We start from the raw sequence: 17,794 nt of genomic DNA on the forward strand, positions 1-17,794 counted from the left end.
ACCCACTTCTTCACCCAGAAAGGAAAAAAAAAAAAGGTCTAGTTTCAAAGGGATTAGAAATAGTAAAGGTACAAGTGATTTTGTTGCTGATGTGCTTTAAGAGATTTCACCACAATTTCATCTGCCAGTATAGAGTGCATGTGGGGTCTCAGAGACATTCCTCTATTTATGCATCATTTGAAATTTAACCCCATTTTTTCTTAACAGTTCCATCCCACTGCAGCAGACTTTTGTTAGAAGCAAAGGAGACAATGAGACTTGCCTTGTGTGGCTGTCTGTCTATAGAGACCAGGAACAGGGACATTTATTGCCACTAAAAAGTTCAGCACTGTTTAACGAAACTGTTTACTTCTACCTCAGACAAAGGATCACATTAAAAATGATCTCATTGCAAACAGATACAAGATAAAAGAAATCTTCAGAATCCAGAGTCTATGTCTCCAAAAGATCCTGAATAACTACAGAAACAAGAATTTTCTGAACTCCAAGGCCTTGCACTTAAAGATCAAAACAGACTTCAGATGAGTTAGAAAAGAGGAGACTTAATGTGTTATCAGACATAGATTGCAAAAAACTCAAACCATAGCAATAGATACCTCAGCGGAAATACAGCCTATTAATAAATTAACTGTAGCCTAATCATTCCTTAAGCTTTATCAAGTTATTTGAGCACTACTGAGATCCTACCCTGCTAGGGGGTGGTTATCCAGATTAATTGGAGTAAGAGATTAAATTTCCGCTCCAGAGGGTCTGGTTTTATCTACTGGCCCACAAAGGATCGACTCTACACCTGAACTGCATAACACAGTAACCGCTAATTAAGGGTCATTTAAGAGAGCAAAATGTCAAGATTCTAAATTTGTGAGCAGGTAATTAACACGTATTCCTTAGAATGCAGCAGGAATACATATACCGTTTTCCTCTTTATTAAAACAATTCTGTCCTCCTTCCTCAGGCCCATGACTCATGCTTCCCAAGCAGAGAGAGCTGTTACAGATCAGTAGTTTCTAGCCCAGGGTTGATCAACCGCAACACTACTGACATTTGGGGCCAGATAACTGTTTGTTTTGGGGGGCTGTCCTGTGCATTGTAGGACGTTTAGCAGCATCCCTGGCCTCTACCTACTAGATACCAGTAGCAACCCTCCCCCCTGCCGAGTTGTGACAATCAATATGTCCAGACATTGCCAAATGACCCCTGGAGAGGCAAAAACTGCCCCCAGTTTAGGACCACTTTTCTAGCCATATTGTACTACACAATTTAGTGTAGATTTGTGTTCCATCCAGTCTTATTCCCTGATTACCTCATGGACTCCCCAACCACTTTGTAAATTCCCAAAGGGCAAAACTGATGTCAATCTCACAGTGTATCTACCCTAGCAACCTGCAAAAATCTTCTGAAAATGCTGAACTTGGTGATGAAGAGTCAAGTACTCCAGAAAATAGTCATCCCCAACACATTCCGTGCCTCTTAGCTACATGGGACTAGCCACAGCATGAAGTGCTCCTCTAAGGGTTAAGACATGGCTGTGGTGATGTGATTTCAGCATGACCAACAAGAGACCTATTAATGGCTTTCTGGCCACGATAAGTTTTCAGTAACCCAGCACAACTGAGCCTGGTACATGAATCTGGAACCTCACACGGGGCTAGAGGAGTTGTACATTCTGTTTCTGCTGGCAGCCTGCCCCAGCCTACCTGGACCTCCCCATTGCACACCAGAGCCACACCCAGAGGGGTGTGATGACAGGTATTCACACCACTGCCTGGTGGGAAACCAGGGATTTCCAAACTCTCAATGAAAGCCACATGACAAGTTGGGCAGTATCTGAAACCAAAACGGAGAGACCATGAGTCACACAGTTCAGTAGGAGCTCCTGAAAGCATGTGTGTTAAGCAAGAGAACCAAACAGTAATAAATGTCCTGACCTCCTTGATGCGATGCCCGAGAGAACCGATATCTTAAGCGCAACACAGTACCAGCAAATCCCATGCCATTTTCAGGAAAAGAAATGGCGTCATTCTCCGACCATTCGCAAAACAATGTCTGTTTCTCTCCCGAGATGCCTCTGGCTCTCTGTCACTGCCGGACCTATCTCTTTTAGTTGCAAGAACAAGACAGGTCAAGCAAGTCACCTCCCATAATCAAATCACCATTTCCAACAACTGGCAACAGAAGGCACTTGTGAGGTCCAGGGTTCAGGTCCAGTTGAGCCCTTCCCAGGGAAGCAATGGCCACAGAGGGGCAGGGAAATGACTACAGCAGGTCAGCCTTTGGGGCTGTTTGAATTCAGTGTTGCTACAAATTAGCAACAAATAGAGTCAGGAAGTGCTAGGAAAGAGTTAAGACAATAGGATCTAAGTGCTAGGGAATTAGGGCATGAGGAGGAATTTTTTAGCACAGTTTTTAAAATAGGCCAAATTATTCTGTTTTCCTGGACTAAAATTTAACTCATCAAGGAGAAGGGGCGGGAGGGGGTGGATCAAACTCATGGGATATCACTGGAGGAAGTGACTGTTTTCTTTGGCTCCGTCCTGGATTAAAGTTTCAAAATCAGCAGATACATTCCTCTTTTCCACTAAGTTACTGTCCAGTCCACTGATTTCTCTTTGCTATGATAACAGGAATGTGATGAAAAACAAGACACGTCCCTCTAAAAAGGCAGCTTCTTTCAACAGAGATGGTTGAAAACTCTTCCACTGACTGTTACTTTTGCCCCAGGCCACCCCAAACTTTTATGCTCACAATTTATTAAATAAAGCAGGTGCGCCCTGGAATCTCTCGGACCTTTCAAGGCATCTGAATCAGAATACAGAATGGTCTCATCTCCTTTCTTAATCTTCCTGGTGGTTGGGATGTTCCATCCCTATCATAAATTTTTTTATTACTGATGTGTTCTACTGTTCTTTTTTTTTTTAATAATTCATTTTTAGTTGTGGTAAAATACATATAACATAAAAATCATTTCAACGTTTTTAAGTGGACAATTCTTTGACATTAAGTACACTGACAATACTGTGTAACTTTCACCACTATTTCCAGACTATTTTCATCATCACAAACCAAAAGTCATATTCATTTAACAACTCTGGTAAACACTATTCTGCTTTCTGTCTCTATAAATTTGCTTATTCTAAGTATTTCATATAAGAGAAATCATACAATATTTGTCCTTTTGTGTCTGGCTTATTTCACTCAATCTAATGTCTTCAAGATTCATCCACTTTGTAGCATGTACCAGCACTGCACTGCTCTTCATAGCTGAATAATATTCCATCGTCTGGATACACCGCATTTTGATTATCCATTCTCCTGTTGATGGACACTTGGGTTGCTTCCACCTTTCAGGTATTGTGAATAATGCTGTGATGGACACTGATGTACAAATATCTGTCCAGGTCCCTGCTTTCAGTTCTTTTGGGTATATACCTAGGATAGGGATTGGTGGGTCATATGGTAATTCTATGTTTACCTTTCTGAGGAAATATGAAACTGTTTTCCACAGTGGCTACATCATTTTACATTCCTATCCACAATGTACGGGGGTTCCTATTTCTCTGCATGCTTGCCAACATATTATTTTTAGTTTTCTTTTACTAAAAGCCATCCTAATGGGTATGAAGCAGTATCTCATTGAAGTTTTAATTTGCGTTTCACGAATTTTGCAAATTTTCATGTGCTTTGTTGACCATTTGAATATCTTCTTTGGAGAAATGTCTACTCAAATCCATGGACCATTTCTTAACTGAGTTTTTTGTCTTTTTCATATTGAGTTGTAGGAGTTCTTTATATATTCTGGACACTAAACCCTTATCTGATATATGGTTTCCAAATAGTTTTTCCTATTCTGTAGGTTGTCTTTTCACTTTCTTAATAATGTCCTTTGATGTACGAAAGTATTTAATTTTGATTAAGTCCATTTTATCTATTTTTTCTTTTATTGCTTGTGTTTTTGGTGTAAAATCTAAAAATCCATTGCTACTACAAGGTACTGATGTTATCTCCTTATGTTTTCTTGTAAGAGTTTTATAGCATTAGCTCTTATATTTAGGTCTTTTTCATTTTGAATTAATTTTTATATATGGTGAGAGGTAGGGGTCCACACTCATTCTTTTGTATATGGATTTCCAGTTACCCAGCATCATTTGTTGAAAAGACTATTCTTTCTCTAATGAATGGACTTAGCACCCTTGTCGAAAATCAACTGGCCAAAAATGTGTTGCTATAACTTTGGACTGTCAATTCTATTCATTGGTCTGTATGTCTATCACTATGCATTGTTTAATACTATAGCTTTGTAGTAAATTTTGAAATTAGGAAGTATGAGTCCTCTAACTTTGTTCTTCTTTTTCAAGGCTGTTTTGGCTATTTGTAGCCCCTTGTAATTCCATGGGAATTTGAGGATCAGCTTTTCCATTTCTGCAAAAAAGGCTGCTGGGATTTTGACAAGGATTGCACTGAATTTATACATTGCTTTAGGCAGTATAGACATCTTAACAATTTTAAGTCTTCCAATCCATGATGTCTTTCCATTTATTTAGGTCTTTAATTTCTTTCAGCAATGCTTTGTAGTTTTCAGTGTACAAGTCTTTCACCTCCTTGGTTAAATTTATTCCTAGGTATTTTACTTTTTAGAGGCATGTCATCTGTGAATAGGGATAATTTTACTTCTTCCTTTCCAATTTGGATGCCTGTTATTTCTTTCTCTTGCCTGACTGCTCTGGCTAGGACTTCCAGTACAATGTTGAATAACAGTGGTAACCCTTGTTGAATAGCAGTAGGCACCCTTGCTTTATTCCTGATCTTAGGGGGAAAGCTTTCAGTCTTTCACCACGGAGTATGATATTTGTTGTGGGTTTTTCATAAATGCCCTTTATCATGTTGAGAAAGTTTCCCTCTTTTCCTAGTTTTTGGAGTGTTTTTATCATGAAAGGATGTTAGATTTTGTCAGATGTTTTCTCTGCATCACCTGAGATGATCATGTGGTTTTCGCCTTCATTTTATTAATTAATATGGGATATTACTTTGACCAATTTTCTTAAATTGAACCATACTTGCATTCCGGAATGAATTCTACTTGTATAATCCTTTTTAATATACTGTTAAATTCAGTTTGTCAGTATTTTGTTGAGGATTTTTTCATCTATATTCAAAGGGATACTGGTCTGTAATTTTCTTTTCTTGTGCTGCCTTTATCTGGCTTTGATATCAGGCCTCAAAGAATGAGTTAGAAAGTAGTCCTCCACTCTGCTGTTTTTAAATGTGAACTTGTACACAAATGTGCAGATTCAATGTTCTTGTTACAGACTGAATAAGTTTTATTTTGAAGAAAAAAAAAACATCTAAAAGGAGATGGGTATGACTCACCCTTTCTCACCTTTAGGTGATAACAGGGAACTAAGGTATACTGTGGAGCTATGACTTACAAGATTTTCACAAACCAATTCAGATAAGGTTTCTGGCTTCAACCTTTGGTAGTACAAACAAGTATCACCTTGGTGTTTGCTGTATTATACAGCCAGTTCCATTCCATGCAGAATCTTGCTTAATTTGTCCTGAAACTGGCAGGCAGAGGCTAAGCACAGAAGGGTAATGGCGTCTGGCTCAACACGTGGTCCTCTGAAGAGCACAGAACATGCGGGGAAAAGGGCAGAGGTGTGGCACCGTACCAGAGCAACATGCAAGAGTAGCACAATACTCAGAAGACCTGGATTACAGTCCCATCATTGCCACATATTAGCTCTATGATCTTAAGCAGTAACTTCTCCTTGAGTTTTGTTTCCTCACTGTAAAAAGGAGATAAAATCTCCTACCCCATGGGTGGCTGTTGTGAAGAAACAGTAAATGTCCCATGTAAACTGCTAATACTCAGCAGTTTAGGGGGTAAATTAGAAGTCAGCAAATCCCCCCTTCACTCTCCCCAATCATGTCTCCTTTAGCCTGGCTACCACAGTAACATTTTCAGTGCTCTACTTGTGAGACCCTCAGACCACTTACTATGCCCAGGGAGTAACTAGGGTTCATCATTCCGGTCAATCCAGGGTCTGTAAGTTCTGTGCCCCCTTTTAAGAATTTAAACAGCACCTTGAGCCAACAGTTGACGCCCTATGCCTCCTTCCTTGAAGAATTCCAACATGGGCAAGGGGACATTGCCTGGGAGGATCCCAGACCGACCCTAGTTTTATTGGAGACTATTGGCTCATTTCTAGTATCAGGGATCATCCCACCTCCTTGGTGTGGACAATTTGAGGAACAATGCGCTCCTTCCACAGAGAAAGGCAACATTCCAGAGGTACAAGATGTAAATTACAGTCTCCATGGATCGTGGCCTACATTCTATTGATTAGAACTTGCCATCAACTGGTCCTTCCACACATCTACAATGTGACAACTGATACCACTGGGCAGTGTAAAGGGCCACCTGCGCAAAGCTGCCTCTTCACACCTCTGAACTCTTGCAGTACTCCATTCCTCTCTAATGTCACTCACCACCATCCACTGACTGTTCCTACTTGACTACTTGACTACAAACCCCTTGAGAGCAGGTATAGAGTTTATACATCTTTGTAACACAAACATGCTTTGTATGGAACAGGTGCATGGTACTTTGGGGATGACAGAATGTTGTGAGACTCCTCCAGCATTATGAAATCACTGCCTTCTGAATTGAACATGAAATAGACTTTATTCAATTCAGCAGACTAAGAATTTTCTGTTGCAAACTTGTTTTCTGAAAATCAATAATCCACCTTTTAGGTGTACATGATGGATTCCCTCTTTTAGGTGTACATGATGGATTCCCAGATAATAAAAGAGATTACATGCTCAATTACGTGTTGTACCTAAAATTTAGTACATGGTCCCCCACCCAAAAAAGTCTGGCAGGTAACTTTCTTCTCTTTCTGAACTTCAGTTCCTCTAAGCACAAAAAGACTGTTATTTAGTCAACATTGTAGCTTCTTAACTGTGAGCTGTCTTAACTGTCTCTTACCTGAAAGAGCTAAATACATCCTACAACCTGTTTGCCCTTTAGAGACACTGAATTTATGCCACACTCATTATTAGACTGAAAGGCCCTAATACTTTCCTCTTTCTCTGTGTCCATAAAGGACACCACTACTGGGTAAGCCAAGGTTCACAGCTTGCCTCAGGCGTCTCTTTACCATGACTCATAGACAACAATTTCCCTCCTCATCTGCAGGAGAAAACAAAAACAGCACTCCCAATCTGATTTGCCTGTAACACTCTTTCCCCAGCTCAAATGTCTGCTAAACTCCTACCTCAACTTCAAGACTCAGATCAGGTAGCACCTTCTCAGGAAAGCCTTCCATGCCCACCTCCATCTCCCAGCCTGATTCAGATACTTTGCTACCCTCTACTATGCTACATCCTGGGCATACCTTTGTTATAGTCTTAGCACATTGTCATGTAATTATTTCCATGCTACTAAACCCAGAGGAAACTACCTGTGTCAGAACCATCTGGAGAACTTAATAGAAATATATGGGCCCTACCCAAAAACTTATGGAACCTACATTTTATATAAGCCCCCCTTGCCCCACACAGGTGATTTTTATACATTTTGAGAACTATTGCATTAGAGAGTAAGCTCCTTGAAAGTAAGGACTGTGTTTTATTTATCTTTGCATCCTTTCTGCCTGGTGCATATTCATTAGGTGTTCAAAATCTCCAAGCAGTGACACTATTCAGTAGATGTTGCAAGCTTCAGATTCTTTAAAAGTAAAATGCAAATGGGCATACAAAGAGGCAAGCAGGGACTTACCTGGTACCAGGGCAGGCTAGAAACAACCTTCAAAAAAATATGTCCCAACTAAAACAATGCAAATATTCCATTCTCATTGACATTGGCAATGCAGTCTAGATAATGAGAAAAACAGAAGTCCCTGCTTTAAAAAAAAAAAAAAAAATCAAAAAACAACCACCTTTAATTATCATTTCCCTAACTAGCTGAGCAATTTTAGGCAAGTGACAACTTCTGTTAGCCTCAGCATGCACCTCTGTAAAAATAGGGTAATATGACCACTTAAGACATAGGGTTGTTATACAGATTAAGAGGAAATAATATATGAAAGTACACGTTAGATACAATAAAGACTAATAATTTACATATTTTTGTGTCATTTTCTTTTTAACAAAATTATCACCTATCATCTTTAGAAGGTTGGCTTTTACATGGCTCCAATAAAGAACACAGTTATACAGTCAAACACAGAAATGCTGGAAATATACAAAATTATGTAACCAAAAATACTCGAAATTTGTACAAGCAAAGTTTGAATCACAGAAGTCTAGGGCCAAAAGGGCCTTCAGGCAGTCCTCTAAGCTCAGCCTTCTACCAGGAAACAAGTGTTCAGAAAGAAGCACTAAAGATTCACCTGCTCTTGATTCTCTAAGATGCTTCCCTCAACAACCATCCCAACCCTTCACTCTACTTGAAGGTTTTAATCTAATGCTACTCACAACCTAATGCTCACTTAAGTAAATGGAGGTTATTAGCCATAAGCCCTACCCTTCTTGACACCTCTAGTACTATTAGAATAAGATGAATAATACATTAATACATACAATAGAATATTATTTAGCCATTAAAAAGAATAAAGTTCTAACGCATGCTACAGCATGGATGAAACTTGAAGACACGTTGAGTGAAATAAGCCACACTAAGGGACAAATACTATATGACCCCACTTACATGAAATAGTTAGGATAAGCATATTCATGAAGTAAAAAACTAGAACACAGATTACCAGGGGCCAAGTGGGGGAGGGGAATTTAAGATTTAATTGATATGAAGTTTCTGTTTAGGATGATGGCAAAGTTTTGGCAATGGATGATGGAGACAGAGGTACAACTTTGTGTATGTAATTAACACCACTGAATTGCATATTCCAAAAGGGAAAAAAGGGGAAATTTTTGGTTGACTATAAGTTACCAGAAACACACACAAAAACCCATAGAACTAACTGTATACAACCCAGTGTAAATGATATGCTAAAGTTAATAGCATAATTATAATATTGTTCCATGAATTGTAACAAAGGTACAATTTAATAATAAATAATAAAATAAATAAATAAATAATAAAATGCTAATACAGGGAAAACAGTGCGTGAGAGAGAAGGGTATATGGGAACTCCGTACTTCCTGTGTGATGTTTCTGTAAACCTACAACTGCTCTAATAATAAATAAATAATAAGATTAATAGCACGTTAGCACAGTAGGAGGTGGCCTCCTGACTTTGTCAACCCACAGTGGGATCCAGCAAATGACAGATGAGGGATCTCACTCGCACCTGTGGGCTCCTGTCCACCGCACCCACAACCTCTCTGTAAAGGAGCAGTCTTCTAGCTGCCAGGTGTCCTGTTCCCTGTGATCTTGCAATCTTTAGGAATGAGTAGATAAAAATAACAGTTTTTACTAAATGCTTACTCTATGCCAGACAGGGTGCTCATATTTTACATACATTCTTCCCTAAAATCCTCCCCCAAACTCTTCAAGTAGGTATTATCATCTCCATCTCAAAGCTGGGGTTCAGAGCAGGCAAGCAGCCTGCTGGGACTGAGGGGGAGCCAGGATGTGAATGCGGGTCTACCCGGCCCTGCTCCTTCCCTGCACTCCCCCGCCTGCTTCTCCCTCCTGTTTCAAGCACTGCTCAAAATCCTCACAGGGCAGGCTCTTCCCTGGGTTAAAAGAAAGCCGTTCTAGGAGCGGTACTTAAAATGGGACCACTAACCTCTGCTTATCAGCGGCATCAAAGGAACACTCTGAAGATTACAAGAGCAGTAACGGAGTGTTTGGAGCTTTTCAGAGACTTACTTTTAAGGAATTTCAGGCAACCCAAGGGCGATTTGCTCACCGAGCACTCTTCCCCTACGAGTGAGATTAAACCAGCAGTCCTTAGCAGCTTCTCTCTCAGGCTTAATCTCATCTGCAGCTTTCCCTCACCCAGGAACAGGCAGCAGAGGGGCTGAGCGTCCATCCCCACCCCCAACCCCCTCAGAGCTCGGCGGCTGGTTACAGTTACACATTCCTATACAGACATGCCTCCCAGACCACAGAGAGGGTGGGGGTGTCGTGCTCTCAGAAGCCCTGGAACAAATAGTTGGCATCAGCTGTTTTCTCAGCAGACAGCAGTCAGTGGGTTGCTACTGTTTTCTCATTCCACACTAGGTTATTCGCTTTTCTCATACCACGCTACGTTATCGGCTGTAATTCAGTGCTTCAGTTCAAACAGCAGCTCACAAAGCAACCACGTCTCTGCCACAGAGGTCTGTTTGCTTTGAGAAATCAGTCAGGAAGGCCAAAATATCCCATCCCCGAGGCAGACAGGACATCCCTCAGCCACGGAGCCCCGACCCCACATGCTTGAAAGGAGAAAGACTTTGGAAGTCCTTCCCTTTAAAAAGAAATTAGCCCCCCACCCACCCGCCCCCAACGCAGAATCCCTTCAGAACCAGAGGACTGCGATGAAATCTCTGCTAACTAGCCAAATCAAAATGAAGAAGAGGGAATAAAAGGGGTTTTAAGAACCCCACTCAGTCTCTCCTCCTCTCCTCTCCCACCACCCAACTGCTTCCTCCACAAAGCTTCAGAAACAGTTTTATGTTGTCTAATGGAAAATTAGAACAGGACAGCTTCAGAGAGACCTCAGGGATGTGGATGAAGAAAACGGTGGCTCTGAAATTAAGGGGCAACTAGCAAACAAGAAGGGAAGATGGAATGTCTGCGTGGGAGCTGGCCTGCTATAACTGAGAGACATTTTCTAAAATATTGACTCCACCCAAAGCAATAGTACAATAAACAAGCTCCCCACCCTTCTGCCCTTCCCGAACCCGATCCACATATAACCAATTCAATTACCTGTCTAAGACCCAAAAGGAAAGGCATCCTGCAAGAGCATCGTCCACACTAAGTTTGGAACAAAGGGCTTTAAAAAGTTAAGGTCTTCTAAGAAGCATTCCCCCTGGCCGGTTGGCGTGTTCACCATACCAGTTAACCGGTCTTCCTTTGCAAGGAAAATAAAGTAAAAGGAGTCCTGGGACCAAGCAGGCACTTGCCCTCCTGCTCTCCTCACTACTCCCCACTGCCTGGCTCCGACCCACCCCACCTTCTGGTGACATATCTCAGACGCCGCAAAGCCGAAGTTGTCTGCCAAAGGGGAAATGACATCAGCTCAGGCACAGCACAAAAAACTTCAGACAGCTGCTGTGGAATACTGAGGAGTCTGGGCCGCACAGCCCCGGTGCCCAGCCCTGGACCCACCTAGCGCTCCAGGCTGCAATGGGGGAAGGACAGGGTGGGGAGCGGAGCTGCCTGCTCCCATTAGCTCCCCTCAGCTCTAACCAAGCTGGGCTGTACATAAATCAAGTCTCTAAAGCCGAAAAGGGCTACTGTTTCTCTGAATAAGGACTGGACTCTATAGCTCCCAAGGTATTGTTTCTCTTCCTTGGGAAAGAAAATCAGGTCCAGTGACTGTCAGCTTCTCAGAAATTTTTCCACCTCCTTGAGCCCGGAGGCAGTGCCCCCACCCCTGCAAGAGTCGGTGCTGAGTAAATAATAATTAAGCCTGGCTCCCCCAACTTTTGCTAGGGATTGAGGCCATTCACAGAGAGAACTTGGAAAGGCACCTTTTCCCCAGCTAAGGTAGGACATGCTACCTTGAACACTGACCTCTCGAGCCCTCGCTTCTACAGGAGAGTTTATATTTCATAAACAAACTGTGCATGTACAGGTGCCAACATCTTTCCACACTTGTCTTACAAAAGGTACAAGAAGTCCCACCACAGCCTCCAAGCTGCCAGTAAAGCAGATCATCTATATTTAAACTAACTTTTGCTTCTGAAAAGTTCACCACCTTACTTTTGCTGTGCTTTCTTCTCTAAGTTCAGTTTATGGAGAAAACGGTTCTTTCCAATAAGTCTTTGCACAAGGAGCAAAGGTCCTGGGCGTCCTGATCTGACTTTTCCTAGTCAGCCCTGTGTGCCAACTCTCTCCTCTGGCCACCCTCCCTTCACAGCAGGTCACAGCAGCTCTCCCCAGGCCTGAATCCTCTACTAAAGATGATGCTGGCAAAGGACAAAAGGCCCATGTTTGGATTTGTATGTGCAAAAATGACTCTTGGGGAAAATGATCTTGAAAGGAACTTTATTAAATCCAAAGTTACTTTCTAATAACTTCTTAGGCTGCAAATTCATTATATTTTCCATGACTCAGAGCAAATACAGCTCATCTTTCTGCAACACTTTTCCTTCAGTAATATTTATCAAAGGCTTCCATGGGAGTAGCACTGTGCTGGGCATGACCCACGTAAGTCAGAAATGAATCCTGCAAATTAGTATCTATAACCCCCGCCCAGGACAATATTAGCAGTACACAACAGTTGTGTCACTGTGAGTTCCCAAAAGTACTTCTCAATCATTAGTGAATTCAGTCAGACACACAATGTGCTGGCTGCAGGTCCCTCACTGACAGTCAAGGTCACATCGACTTTCCTGACAAGGAAATGAAACGTGCCAAGCCAGCTGAGCCATTTCCTGGAGACTCGTGAAAAGAACAGATCGCAGCCTCACTGCTAAGGAGAAGAGAAGAGGGATGAAGTGTGGAGAAAAATGGCTTCTGCTGCAGGTGTCTGGGGACTGCGAAACACTCTTCAGCAAATATGTACTCTCAAGACACAACCAGACAGTTTGTCCCATGCCTTGCAACACCCTCACAAACAGGCTGGGCTGAACGCCAAGGCACAGCTGCCCAGGGAAGAGTCATGAGGCTGCTTTCAGTACCCTCCCCCCTCCATTTCCTGTTCCTGGCACCACCCACCATCACAAAACGTGTGCGGTACATTAAACGCTGGGAATCAAACTGGAGGGAAAGGGCATCCTCAGCCCCTCTCCTTCCAGCCCACATGGGTAACTCTGATCTGAACCCTCCTAACAAGACAGTTCGGTGCCTGCAGTTCTCTGGAGAGAGTACCATGGCACACATGTGTACTCATTCATTCAATCCACACCCACTGAACGCCTACAGCATATCAGGCACTGTCCTAGGCACTGGGATACAGCCACCACTAAAATGCTCAAAAGCCCTTGATCTGATGGGCTATGGAAATGTCCCACATTTCTAAATAATATTCATCAGTCAGGACCCCTTAAAAAGTGGAATTGCAACATTATTACTAGAAATCAAAAAAAAAAAAAATTGTAAAAGTTCAGATTAAATTATCAAAACTGTATCACAGACTTTCTGATTTCCCCCTAATGAATCATCCTTTTGGGGATGCTTCTCTAGACAGTGTTTCTAATCAACATTTGTCTGTTTTTATCTTCTTACAAGATTTTAAGTTCCCAGGAGTGTGCCAGGCCGCGTTTAACCCAAACCATGAAGACTCCATTAAACCCTCATGGTACCATATATTCTGAAAAACTGCTTGCTGATAATGGCTTCTGTCTCACTAAACTTCTCCCTGCCTACACCCTTTGTTAACTAAACTCTACTGGGCACTGAGTTTGGGGTATTATGGAGAAAAGGGGGCTGAATTGGCAAACAAAAAGCATACCTCATTCCCAAGAGGGCAAGTTCACTTTTTGCCATTTCTCACAAATATTACCAAAACCTAGTGACAAATGAAGTCAGCTTTGGGACTTAAGAGGCAAGATGATCATTAGCAATTTCTGCTAGCCTAATAAAAAGGGTTCTTTTATGTAAGTGATCCCATCTCATATGTGATGGGCCAAAGAGGGGACAAATCCTTCAAATAATTTTAGTACTCTGCCTTCCCAAGCAGAATTAAATTCAATGCTCAATTCACCAACTTAAAAAAAGAGTGAAAGGAAGAGTCAAACTAAAATCTGGCAGGATTATGCTGTAAAAATGTTGCAGGCAACAACTGTTTGTGGCCCCCAGCAGCATCTGAGACATCCTTCCACTGAGCCAGCCCCTTTCTCCCTAAGATAATAACACTGAGTACACTACTGTTTGGATTCTGATTAACTCATTATTTAAGAAGACATACTGCAATAGAATATATGATCTTTCACTAGAGATGATTTGCTTAAGTCTCTTTTGCAACATTTTTTCTAGGCAGTCTATGCATTTACAATCCTAAAATTCTGGGATGGGGGGGGATGGGTATTTGCTCAGCACTAACAATGAGCCAGACTCCTGTGCTAGGAATTCTGTCTCCCAACATCTCATTTAACGCCACAACAATCCCATGACGTAGATATTATTATACCTGTTTTTTGGTTGCAGAAACAGAGGCTTATGGAGATGATATAGTTTGCCCAAGGTCACACAGCTACAGTAGGAAAGCAACGATTTTGAATTCTGGCTCCAAAAGCTCTTTCCTTTACTGCAATACACGATTTGGGGTATTAGACCAGAACCTACCAAGAGAGAAAAAACAAATAGCAAAAAAGCAGAAGTGTGACTGAGTTGAACACTGAACAGACAGCGCTCCGGTACTCTGCTCAGAAGATTGCCGCTTAGACTGGGCCTGTCAGTGGAGTGTGAACTCAGGGCATTTGGGCCCCAAGACTTCCATTCTGATCCACTTCAGAGAGCAGAGTTCTGTGAAGTAATGGGAAAATGGAAAAGCCCGAAAGTTCTCTGTTTCCAATGCACAATTGGTCCCCTTGCAAGGAGCAGACTGGAACATTTGTCCTCATGCCTTGAATCTCAGGTAACCTGGTACACTGTCCCCACATCCACATCCAGCCAGCCAACTCACGCTGAAGGAGACTAGAGCTGAGGGTTGGGGGTATCTAATTTCATAATCAGGAATCTGAAGAAGGAGGGTTTTGTCAGAACAGGACAGCAACTGCCAGGCTCCTAGGGCAGGAAAAAATCTCCAGACCTAAGGTCATTTTTTTCCCAGAAGCTTTGAGTAGTGGCTGCCAGGCAAACACAAAATATCTGAGGTAAGAGATCTTTTCCGGGTTTGAGCACAAACACACTTAAATGCCTTGGAGTCCTACCTCAAAAAAGCAATAGTGAATTCTAATTCAAACCCCAAACCAACATGTCTGTCATAATAAAAGACAAACTGAGATATCTGCATGTCACAAACAAGAGGCTGGGCATCAATAAAAGGATCCTAAAATAATTATTTTGGGGAATGCCATGGGAAGAATTCCAAACCCAGAAAGATGACAGACCTAACTTTACCAAATAGAAAGACATCTGATGCTGAGGATGTCTTGGCGGCCAGAAACCAAGAATACTAGCTTATCTGTGTCCTGGGGCTGGACAAACGTAGGCAGGTGGCAGGCCTGCCAAGGCTAGAAAACACACCTTTCCTGGTTGCTGAGCTCCACAAGTCACAGGACTTATTTCTTCTACAAGATATCCATAAAAACCTGTGGTTGCTTTCTTACTACTGAGTCTTCTGGGGAAGATGGCTGGGCAAACAGCAGTATTCAGTTATTTGCTAAACATCAAATGACATATTTCAGAGAGGGGGGGACTCTTAACATATCAGGCATATCTAACATCAAACATGATATCTCTTAATGTACATATGAAAAAACTTGAGTTTCAGTGAAGTTAAGGAACTCATTTAAGAGCACACACCTAGTAAGGCAATGGAGTCAGCATTTCAACCAGGCCCGTGTGGCTCCAAAATGGCTTGAACACATATGGAGACATGGAGATAGTATTCTGATATTAATTATAATTGTCACTTCCCCCTCATTTGTGACCTGAGAGTCACAGTCATAACCATCCACCCAGAATGTACCATGGAGATGACAAATGGATGAGTTAGTCTTGCCTTGGAGGAGCTAATTACCCAGTCTGGGAGAAAAGACAAACACACAGAAATGAACACAGGGACTCTACAAATGTGGGGGGAAGTAGTGGAGGCAGTAAGTTCAAGAAGAGCTTGAAGAAGGGAGAGTGTTGAGGGATGGAATGGCCAAAGAAAGTTTTATCAAAAGATGGGTGGCCAAACACGTAGGGTCTGGGTGGGGAAGATGAGCACACTATGCAGGGCCAAGCATGGGCAAAAGCATGGAAAGAATATATGGGTCACAGAAGAAAGGCAGAAAAAGGTACAGCAAAGATCAGCTGCAGCCAGATGGTAGAGGCCCAATCCTCATGTGTATTTACTGAGTACCTCTTCGACTAGCACTTTTTTTCTTTTTGATGACTGCACTAGCTCCATGATTATCAAGAATAGGAATTCCTATTTTACTAGATGCCTTAGGCTTTCGTTTTGCTTGTTTTGATTATATTTTGCACTAAAATATGATAATCTTGTGGTTGATTTTGTCCTGTGAGGGGTGTGGGGGTGGCGTGTGGCAGAAAGACACCCATGTCAATGGTACAGCCTCAGTCTTTTAAATACAGAGATATACAAGCAGCAGAAACTGAAACCCATTCACGACAGCTTCCTTCATCCAAGGGCTTCCTAATTCTACTTCTCAGTTTTCTGCCCCTCGCCCCACAAGCAAAGCCTCTTGTGGCTGCTGACAATCAGTCACTCCACAAGTAATTATTACCTTCATGGATGAGCCTTTACTGCCATTCTCAGAGAGTCCAGGGGCCTGTGAAACTCACCACTGACAGTGGACTGTCACCGATGGTTAATGAGCTCTTGTTGGATCTTGAACTTTAGCTTCATCAAGTACAATAGCACCTTGTTTGTTTTTGTACCAAAACGCCAGGTTCGTTTTTCCTACCCTGGAAAGAGTTCAACCCAAACCAAAATGGCAAGCAGCCAAGAACTACATGAAAATCAGTGACTTACAGCTCAAGGTTGTCCCCCAGACACATTCATGTCTCCTCACAAATTGCTCTCTAAACCAAAGCTCAGAATAAGAATAGAAAGTGGGATGTTACATGATATGCACCCATATGTAATTTAGAAAAAGCACTCCTTTAAGAAAAATTAATGACCTCCATCAAAGATGTCCACCAAATCTGATTTCATCTTTCACTTTCATTCAAACTTTGGGCAAAATAGAGATGTGGACCACTTTAAGTGGGAATTCAGGTGCAAAGGTGGCTGGCCCAAAGAAAGACGGGTTTATCAAAGGTGGTTTTATCAAAGGGACCTCAACTTTGAGAGGCTGAAAGCAGCTCCTGGCCCTCTGAGTGCCAGGTCCCCGGGGCAGCCATTCACGCTGTACAGAGAGACAGCATCTTGGTTGTGCTTTTATAGCAAAACCCACTCACTTCTTGTACGTGCTCAAAAACTCGGCAAAAATTTACTTCACTCCTCATGTTTTATTTATTCTCAGGCCTATCTCTGCCTCTAAATTATAAGCAACTCAGGGACAGGATCCATAACTGTCACTTCTATGTCCCTCACAGTACCCAGGCAATGCCTTATATAGCCCTCAAGAAAAGACTGTTGGGTGGAAGAAGAGAAAGAGATGAAGACTATGACTAAAAGATGGTCATAAACACAATCCCCTAGACATGAGTCTGATGACATTTTTCTGGCCACCAAAACCAGACAAACAGCTAAGAGATCAGGAGAACACCTGGATATTACCCAGATTTTTTGAGGTCTGATTGGAAGCCCTCTGTGTATGCCAGTATCTGTACATCTCTAATTTCTCAGCTGAGAAATTGAAAGCACTTAAACCAACTCAAAAATAAAATTCCCTTCCTCAAGTTAGAGTGGGGGACATGACCTAAACCCCTTTAATAATTTTCCTAGTATGGGGAAGGGCAAGAAGTTGCTCCTAGTTCTGTCCCCCATTCAATGAATAACTCTGCTAGCAACACCCGGAAGTTGTCTATTTTTGCATAAAGGATTGTGAAACTTAA

General features: G+C 42.0%; 1 protein-coding gene across 2 annotated transcripts in view; it reads right to left on the reverse strand.

Moving 5' to 3' along the window:
- Positions 1-17,794, reverse strand: part of WBP1L (WW domain binding protein 1 like) — a 57,534-nt gene that overhangs the window by 25,158 nt on the left and 14,582 nt on the right. Inside the window, exon 1 of one of the 2 annotated variants that reach the window (XM_037805085.1) lies at positions 10,883-13,202. The exons of the other annotated variant lie outside the window; for it this stretch is intronic. Within the exon in view, the coding sequence (XP_037661013.1) occupies positions 10,883-10,909 (27 nt within the window). The 5' untranslated portion in view covers positions 10,910-13,202. Of the gene's footprint in view, positions 1-10,882; positions 13,203-17,794 lie in introns of those variants that run through there. 2 annotated transcript variants of the gene reach the window in all.

Source organism: Choloepus didactylus, chromosome 15 (assembly GCF_015220235.1).
Source record: "Choloepus didactylus isolate mChoDid1 chromosome 15, mChoDid1.pri, whole genome shotgun sequence".
Classification (NCBI taxonomy): domain Eukaryota; kingdom Metazoa; phylum Chordata; class Mammalia; order Pilosa; family Megalonychidae; genus Choloepus; species Choloepus didactylus.